This window comes from Arctopsyche grandis, chromosome 3 (genome assembly GCF_051622035.1).
Source record: "Arctopsyche grandis isolate Sample6627 chromosome 3, ASM5162203v2, whole genome shotgun sequence".
Lineage (NCBI taxonomy): Eukaryota > Metazoa > Arthropoda > Insecta > Trichoptera > Hydropsychidae > Arctopsyche > Arctopsyche grandis.
Window position 1 is genome coordinate 15,060,915 of NC_135357.1, and position 10,353 is coordinate 15,071,267.

The window sequence follows — 10,353 nt, forward strand, 5'->3', positions numbered from 1 at the left end:
GAAATTTTTGTCAAGGTAATCAACTATCTTCGTAAAGAATACACCTCTCCAAATACCTGTATGGTATACATACAACAAAAGAAATTATAATTCTATAATTTTTTTAGAAAACTCCATTCATGTCTAATTTGTGGTATTGTGGTGAGAAAAATAACAATTTTAAACTTCTTATTGACAGTGACGGATTTCGCTTGGAGTCGAGGTGTTACAAATTACTGGGGCGCTCTATACATATGTACATATAATATATTCAATATATAGTAATAGAAAATACATCAATTAAAGTTTACTCAACAGTACGCGCCATTTCATTTTTTCTCAAAGGGCTGCATATGATTTAATAGCGACTTTTAAAAAATACTTTTCGGAGAACCGTTGATTTTTTCTCAGTAGTAAGTGCGAATCGTCATATATTCCCATCGGGGGCCCGTGGCGGCCACCTCTACTGCTTATTGATAAAAATGTTTATGTATTAGTTACCTTAAACACATTTGTTTGTATGTATTGTGTTTTTAATATATTTAATGTAAACACAAACCAAGCTAGATTGATTATTACAAATTTATTTTTTAATGTATAACAGAGTTATATTAATTAATTCATCATTTCAATTGTACATTTTTATTAATTTTTCTATGTATTTTGTTTAATTTTTTTTTAATTATTTTGCTGAAATATGGAATTATAATAATAATTATTATTATTTGTTTATTATTATAATTGTAATTTACGTAAATTATTAATATTATTTTTTTACTGTTATCAATATTATTATTACTTTTTTTTTGTTATTTTTTAATATTTAAATTTTTCTTTTTCTTATCTAACATATATGTATATTGCTGTCGGTTCCCTCATCACCGAGGATCGTGACTATGATGTGCGGTCAATCAGCTGCCTCCATTCAGTTCTAAATTCGGCCAGGCGAAGACTTGCTACCGTGGAAGTGCCCGTCGCTGCAGATACTTGGTCAGTCCAGCGTGCGGGGGATCTGCCTCTGGCTCTTCTGCCTTCGACGCTACCAACCACAACCAACCGCTCCAGGCTCTCCTCACCTCTTCGTGCAATGTGGCCGAAGAACTGCAATATACGTTTCAGGCATATTGTTGACAATCTATCCTTGATTTTCAATTCTTCAAGAATAGACACATTCGTGCGTTTGTCGGTCCAAGGCACGCGCAGTAGCCGTCTCCAGGACCACATCTCGAAGGCATCGATTCTCCGTCTATCCGCCGCCTTCATGGTCCACGTCTCAACACCATAAAGGCAGACAGAAAAAACGAGACTCTTCACGAGATGGATTTTGACAGCAGTTGTAATGGCTCTATTCTTCCAAATCTTCGTTAGTTGTGACATTGCCGATTTTGCTAATGTAATCCGGCGCCGTATTTCCAATTCGCTGCCGCCGTTGTTAGATATGAGTGACCCCAAATAGACAAAATTATCAACCACATCTATACCGTTTAAAGCTGAGTTGTTGTTTTGCAGCTGTTGGTGACGGTCAATTATCATAATTTTTGTTTTGGGGCGGTTTATCTGGAGGCCAAGCACATTACTCTCTGTCTCAACACGACGGATCAGTTCGGCCATTTCTTCATGATTATTAGCTATGAGCGTTGTGTCATCCGCATACCGAAGATTGGATAGTTTTTTTCCACCAATGGACACTCCACCCTTCCAACCATCCAGTGCTCTACGCATTATATACTCTCCATATATATTAAATAGGTCTGGAGATAATATACACCCTTGCCTTACTCCACGTTGTACTCGAAAATTTGTCGAGTTTAGCGAATTGATTCGAACTACTGCATTGTTATCATTATACAAGTTATGTATTATTTTTACAAGATGCATGGGGACTCCCATGTCCAGTAGAACTTTCCACAGATAGTCCCAGTTCACAAAGTCAAAAGCTTTTTTATAGTCTATAAAACAAATAACGGCTGGAGTTTGAAACTCCCGACATTTTTCAATGAGTTGACGTATATTCAGTATTTGTTCCCTCGTCCCTTTGCCTTTTACAAACCCTGCTTGTTCGTTCGATATTTGCCATCCAAGGTAACTGCTCAAACGATCTTTAATTATATACAGCAATACTTTACTAGAGTGCGATATTAAGGCTAAGGTCCTGTAATTCTCGCATTTTTTTGTAGATCCTTTCTTGTGTAAGGGAATGAATATTGAATTGACCCAATCTTTCGGCCATACTCCGTTTACCCAGATCTTGTTGCACATATTACATAGCGCCTTTATCGCAGTTTCACCAAGCTCTTTCAGAAGTTCAGCTTGTATACCATCGCTGCCAGGAGACTTTTTACATTTCAGTTTCTTTATGGCATTTACAACTTCAGACGTCAAGATGTCAGGCTCCCTGACATCATCAATTAGGGAAACAATTGAGGTCGACGAACTACCACTGTACAATTCCGAACAGTATTCTTTCCATCGGTTGAGTATCACATCAATATCTGTAAGCGTGTTTCCAAATTGATCATCTATTGTCCAAGTTTTGGGTGAAAATTTATGAGTGACGATTTTTACTTTGTGAAAAATATCCCTTGCCTGATTCTTTAATGCGTGTTTTTCTATCTCCTCACATATGTCATTTATATATTTAGCTTTATCCCGCCTACAACTCCTTTGAATATCTTTATGTAATATTGCATACCTTTCAAGATATTCTGTCGATGTTATGCCAGTTTGTTTAAGTCTTTTACGTTCTTTTATCTTAACCCAAGTTGAATCAGAGATAAAAGACTTACGATGTTCATTTTGCGGTGTTTGATGTTTTCTGGCATACCGAATTATGAGATCTTTAAAAATTTTCCAAGACTCTTCTACATCTACATTAGGATTTATTTGGAATTCTGCATCTTTTTCTCTGATTACATTGCCAAAATTAATTACATCATCATTGGTGAGTTTAATTGCTTTATTTTGATGTCTTTTAATCATTTTCAATTTCAGTCGAAATTTAGCAACAAGTAAGTTGCGTCCGTATGGTCCGTATGGTCCGATCCGCAATCTGCACCTGGATATGTTTTGACGTTATGTATCGATGATTTCCATCTAGAATTTATTAATACATAATCGATTTGGTTGCGGTGACGATCCCCAGGAGATATCCAAGTGTACAATCGCCTAGGATGATGTTGAAACCAAGTATTCATAATGGACATTTTATTTTCAATGCAGAAACTTATAAGTTTCTCTCCTCTCTCATTTTGAATACCCAATCCATATTTACCTACTATGTTATCAATGTTGCTATTATTACCGACTATATGTAAACAACATATATGTAAAGAAATTTAAATGGTTTATATTTTGAATAATTATATTTAATTATTATTTATATTTTATTATAACTGTAAATTTTCCAAAATAAATAAGTAAATAAATAAATCATACATGCATATTATAATACATGCACGTTGGATTAGAACAATGATTTGTGATATCTATTAATATGAAAACTGACTTTTAGACAATACCAAACATTTTGGACAAGTAAAATTAGCACAGGTACATATATAAATGAAAATATGGATACTAATATTAATTTAATTTAGATCTTTTTGAAATTAAGCATGTAAATAACCTAACTGAATAATTAAAAAACAAATTAACGAATTCAATTTCAAAATAGCACTTGTTGAATAAAATTATGTTACATTATTACAAAATATCTTCTTCTTGTTAATGCCTTGTCCGCATCCGGACCACCTCGTTGGCGACCACCTCGTCGATTATTTGAATATATCCGCATCGGTCTTCAGCGGCTCGGAACAGTTCTTCGGCGCTCATATCGGTCCACATGCGCATGTTTCGAAGCCAATCCATTTTTTTCCTTCTATTTTCCCCATGGTTATCAAACGGAGAAATTCGTATTTTGGACCCCGTATCATGTGTCCGAGGTACTCCATCTTTCTCCGCTTGATGACAGAAACAAGTTCCCTGCCTCTCCCCATCATGCCGAGGACAGCTTCGTTTGATATCTTTTTGGTCCACGGAATCTTCAGCATACGCCTATAGACCCACATCTCAAAAGCTTCAATGCGGCTGATCATCTTGGTTTTCAGAGTCCACGTCTCACATCCGTGTAGTAATACTGTCCAGACGTAGCTCTTCGCGAATCTCAACCGCGTATTAAGATTGAGATGCTTGTTTGTAAGCGCCGCCTTCATTTTTACAAATGCTGTTCTAGCCATCTCGATGCGGATTCTTAGATCTTCATCTGGATCCATCTCTTCATTCAGCCAGGTACCCAGGTATTTGAATCTTTTTACTCTTTCTATCACCTCTCCATCCAAGGTTAGATTCCCGGTGTCTGTTTGCATTCTATCTACTATCATAAATTTTGTATTACAAGTTATACGTGAATATAATTAAATAATTTATTATTTTACTTTGATTTTGTCAATCAATTTGCATCAATTCATTAACAATTGTCACTGGTAATTTTAGCGCTAATTATTTTCAAATTTATATTTACAGTATAATATTATATGTATGTACATATAAATATGTATGTACATAACGTGAGAAATGAGAAGGAGTTTGTTCTCAATTTTCTAAACCATATTGAAATTATTTGTATGAAAGTACATATATACATATAATAATTAATATTTGTTTTGGTTTTAATCTCTCTTTTTATTAATAAGGTATACATAATATATTTCATATCATAAATCTATTAAAAGGAGAATTTAAAATTGAGACAAAATGAATTATATACTGTACATTCATATAATTTATTTTAATTAACAATATTAAAATAAATTATATTTATCAGTATTATGTAGTAATTATATAATATAATCGACATAATCAGATTCAGTTGTATTAACAATTTCGCTTTCCATTTCACTATCAGTTGTTTTGAATGAATCCACTTGTTTAACGATTGGAGGATTATAACTAGAATTTTTTAACTCTGGCATTATTGAGTTTGGATCGAATGATGTGTCATCATCAAATACCAGGTTCCTTATTTCAGAAGACATATCCATTTTTGACTTTTCACAAAAATCTAAATTAGACTTTAGCATATCTACTTTCCATTTTGGGATACAAGTCTCTGGATTATTATTTCCTCCCGATTGTGGATATAATATTGGTGGTTGTAAAATTATTTCTGGATATGATTTCAGTGATTGTGGTAATTTCGACTCATGTGATGGTTCCTTTAATTGTTGGGATCCCATTATTGATTGTGGTGGTGGTGGTGGTGGTGGTAGTGGTATTGGATATAATTGTGATATCTGTGTCATTTGTGGTGGTGAATAAAAAACATTTGAATTATAATAATTATCATTTGGTTTATATATCGTTGCTACACGTTGATGCGCACTTTGGTATAATGATGCTGATAATGGCATAAGTTTGGATCTCCACATATTCATTTTTTTCATAGCAGTTTCCAAATCATTTTTAAGTCGGCTTATTTGATTTTCGAGAGTTTTAACTTTTGGTGTCGAATCTACCGTTCCAGGAGAAGATGCTACGAACTTTTCTAATAGTTTTGTAAGTTTATCTTCTGCTTCTTTAATTATTTTAATAAAGTCCTCTTTATGGTCTCCAGTAAACTTAGGGATATTTTCTGGTTCCACTAAAATTAATTTTCCTATCTTCTTATGGATCTCACAAGGGTCTCCTTTGGTCAGTGAAAGAGTCATTAATTTGCCACCAAGATCATCTTGACCCGTCAATAATAACATGTCTTTATTCGGATTAATAGCCATAGATGAAAATTTTTGTTCAACATCCTCCACTTTTTCAGCCAATAGCACATTATCAGCCAATATCAAATTCTCTACATCCACAGTGTATAAGCTACCTAACGCATCCTTCTTGCTTTTTTTAATTTCATGTGATAGGATAAAAAGCCTGTTCAATTTCTTGTGAAATTCTATTTGATCAAATGAGTTGTCACCTGTTGTCACAATATCCACACTATCTTCCTCATCACCAAATTTGACTGAAGCTTTGCCAGCTCCGCCCGTAAAACGTTTATCGGAATGTTGTATAGTTTTCAACACTCTGGGCATTTTAAATTTATTTGAAATTAGTTCAAAAGTGTTTTCATCATATTCAAATATTCCATTATCCAATCTGAGGAATATACCCTTATTGAAGACCACCCTCTTCGGCATATTGTCAAACCTCTTCAGCACACGGCATTCATAGTATTCTCCTCCAATTAAAGCTCGATTTTTATCACATGAGGTTTTCCCATTTCCAAAACAATTTCCCAAATTTCCATTCTCAACAGCCAAAATTATTGAACATATCAATATTAGATATACCACAAAAACTTTTCCAACCATACTCAAGCTAAACGTTTCTGAAAATTTTTCACAAAATTATTATATAAATATATTATATTAAATGCGTTTAGATTTAATTATTATAAAGTAATACTACCGTTTAAATACTATTTGCGTGTTTTCTGATTCAGACTTGATTCGGTTGTGTTTCTTATTTGATACAAATTGCCTTGGAAATATCAAAAAAATTTAATTTAGTTTCAACCTTTCGATAACCCTGCATGATAAACAATTATTATGAATTGGTAAAAAAAATGACTTAGATTACGTTGAAAATATTACTTTATTTAATTTGAATATGTATATCTTGAAAATGTTTTGGGATAATCCAAATATCTCTCTACATACGATTCACGGTCATTTTAACGTAATCATCACTGATGACATTTTACCGTGGGTCACATAATAGCGTGAAAGCCCTTTCGAAACCTTTCAATACTAAGGGGACTGTTTTTGTAGGATTAGAAAAAATACAAATATACATATGTACATACATTTTCGGAAAAAAACCGATAGTTATGTTCATTAAATTCATTCCAAATATTGCTAATATAATATCCCTAATGAACTTGGAGGTGTAGTTAGCCACTTAATACCAATTTTAATTTTAATTATATTAACAACTATCGATATATTTATACATACATCAACATGTTTCACGAAGAATACTCGGTACGACCAGAGCTGTAGCAATATTTGTGGCGCCCTTGGCAAATATCTAATATGGCGCCTTTTATGTACATACATATGTATAAAAATGAATAAAATACGGATAATTATGAATAAATTTGGTAATGAAGACATTAGTTTATATTCAACAATGAACTGAAGAATTTTATAGCGTAACATTTCTTCTTTCGAATATGATTGGTTAAGATATTTAATTTAGTGAAGCAAATCCATCCCTGATAAATATAATATGTATATATATGTACATACATATGTTTCGGTGGTGTTTTATATAAAATACAATTCCAAATTAATAGAGTCGTTGATATTTGACAGTCAACTTCGTGCGTTCCTCGTAAATTATAATTATTTACAATCAGTATTGTTACTTCGAGTAAAAGTAAAAGTTGAATATAGAATTTTTTATAAATTCAAAGAAAGCCAAATTATTTATTTTTTATTTTTTCAATTAAATAATTAAAAAAAAGAAAAACAGGGGCGCCTCGCAGCGCCTCTTGTATATGGCGTCCTAGACACGTGCCTAGTCTCCTGCACCTTAGAGCCGGCCCTGGTCCCAGTCAATCACACATATATGTACGTGAGACATTTCTACAACCGCGTTTTAATTTACAGATATGAATTTTGAGCCCTTCTTATTTTTAATTGAATTTACTTATTGTGCTTTATGTACATAACTATACCCTTCTCAAACGTTGTTCTGATTACCATTTTAAAATTAATTGTAATTTTTTTATCGATAAGAACATATTTTTGGCGCCCTCTTCGGACGGCGCCCCGATGCGGCGCATCTTTTGCTTACCGGGTAAAGCCGACTCTGCGGCCAGCGGTGTAGTAATTAAAGAGGAAATGCCGGAGCGCTGAACTTATCTCCGCCCCCCTTATTTTTTTTTAAATTGGCCAGTATTGATTTTCCAAACGTTTTGATTTTTTTTAAATGTTTTGTGAAAGTAAAAATAAATTTAAATGTTATAAAGTTGTATTTCCTTTTTAATTCATTTATTATTTTTACAATGTAAGGAAAAAAGCGCGCCGCAGATTCAAGTTTTTTTTCAAGTTTTAAATACTAGTGTTTTTACCCGCCGCACTCGGGCTTGGAAAAGCCCCATTATACCACTGCTTATACCACATTGAAAATTTCGTGCTTTTTATTATCTGTTATCGATATTATGTCAACAAAATTTATATGTATATTATTCGTTAATTCATATTGTATTCAATCTTTGATGTCCGATCTTGACTGCTGATCGATCTCAAATAGTTTTTGATAATTAAAAAAAAAAACAAAAAATAAGCGAGAGGCACCTAAGGCAATTAATTAAACCAACTGAAACGACGCCGTCAAGGACATGTACCTGAAAGAAGATGTGTCATTATGTGGACCAACGTTAAATTTTACGCATCGCTGCTCCAGTGACCGACAAAAATTAACGACTAGGAAGGCTTCTTTAGTAATACATTTTGTATACATATGTATGTACGTGATATTTTAATAATACAATCCATAGACCAGATATAATATAAGGAAGGACGCAGGAAGGAAGAAAAGTGTAATGCAATCTTATCATTAAAACATAGTCATTTTATTTATTTTTTTCAATTATGCATATATTTTTACAATTCTTTTGTTAGGTTCACGTCGCCACTCGGCCTAACAATATTTCCTACTTCTTCCGATCGCTTTGAAATAATATCAGTATCAAAAACAAAATTCGATGAATTAACTAATTTCATCAATACAAGCACAGCAGTCAAGAGATTATAAAACGTCCCACTTTCAATTATTGTAAGCATAATATTTATATGTACATATTTACATACATACATATTATACTTCCACCGTGGTTAAAGTATTTTTTTATATATAGATAAATTCAAATTGCATAAAAAAGCCATACATTCACAGACGACGTGTCCATGCAGGAAATTGGAACTTTTTCTCCTTCATTTAATTGTAGTTTCTATCTGGGTTACGGACAACCGTTCAACTGTTAAGGTTATAATCGAGAATTATATGAAAAAATGTAAGGTCAAAGCAAAATGTAACGAAGCATGAAGTCTACATAATCGCACATACGTGACTCATCATTCATACATATATTGAATTTTATGAAATATGTATGTAACAATACATTATGTAATTAATTTAACTTTAAAATAGTCGGTCAGTCGCATCTTATCTAAAGACTAGTAATTCACTTACAATTTTGATTAATATGTTACTATGAAAAATATGTAGCAAGCGATTAAAGAATTGAAATTACATAACGTAAGCTATAAATTATAACGTTTTTTTATATTATTACGCACATACATACAAATGTGTATGTGTATATTTATATATATATATATATATATATATATATATATATATATATATATATATATATATATATATATATATATATATATATGTGTGTGTGTGTGTATATATGTATATACATATAAGAAGCAACAGAGTTAGTAGACGATCTCGTAACGGCATATGTATGTATGTATGTACATATGTACATTGTATATGAATCTTAGCTAATTTTCTTCAACGTGAACACGATTATCAATGACAAACCCATAAGTGACTAGACTATTTTTTGCAATATTGATTTACCTTATAATTATTGTAACTTAATGAAAAACTTATTTATGAAAATGTTTATTTTCATATAATAAAACTAAATAAAAGCTTTTAATATCGCGCTATCTATATCCATTCTATTTAATAGACAGTCAAACTGTTCAATTTTCTTGAATTAATATATTATACATATATGTATGTATGTATGTATATTACGATGTTGCTTCTAGATTTGGTAGTTTTACACAAATTTTCTTTGTGAAATATTTTATTATGAATGCAAAAAAAAAGCTCCTAACGTATGTTCATACATATGTATTTATATCACCAGCAGCATACATTAATGGTTATCATAAAATGCTTGGATATGTGCAGGCCTAACAAGAGGGGGGGGGGGGGTACCAGCCGATACAAATAACCAGGGCCCGGCCTCCTAAAGAGCCCGGGTAATATTTTATTATTTAATTTACGACGAATTATTATGCCAAAAAACTACCTATGTACATTAATTAAAAAAAAACACGGAAAAATTGAAACAACTTCTACGAATGGAAAACATAAATAAAATTGTCTTACGTCTGTGTAATAAAAAACAGGGGGTACTTAAATAGGATACTAAACTAGGGCACGGATTTTCTCTTGGCAGCTCGGGATATATGATATCGTTTCTTATGAGTTTGCCAATTTATATGATTTTCATTAAAACGGTCCCGAAAACTATAAAATTTTCATAAATTTCGAGTTTTTCAGTAACTC

At 32.3% G+C, this 10,353-nt stretch overlaps 1 protein-coding gene across 1 annotated transcript; it reads right to left on the minus strand.

The window, feature by feature from the left end:
- Window positions 1–4,642: 4,642 nt before the first annotated feature.
- Window positions 4,643–6,483, minus strand: LOC143908962 (uncharacterized). Its single transcript, XM_077426822.1, has 2 exons — window positions 6,433–6,483; window positions 4,643–6,352 (listed from the first exon to the last, which is right to left on the minus strand). Exon 2 carries the CDS (start codon window positions 6,333–6,335, stop codon window positions 4,815–4,817), a length of 1,521 nt encoding a protein of 506 aa, XP_077282948.1. The 5' UTR covers window positions 6,336–6,352; window positions 6,433–6,483; the 3' UTR covers window positions 4,643–4,814.
- Window positions 6,484–10,353: the final 3,870 nt, after the last annotated feature.

Excerpts from the sequence above, each read along its gene's own strand:
- LOC143908962 (XM_077426822.1), bottom strand. The coding sequence starts at position 6,335 with ATGGTTGGAAAAGTTTTTGTGGTATATCTAATATTGATATGTTCAATA.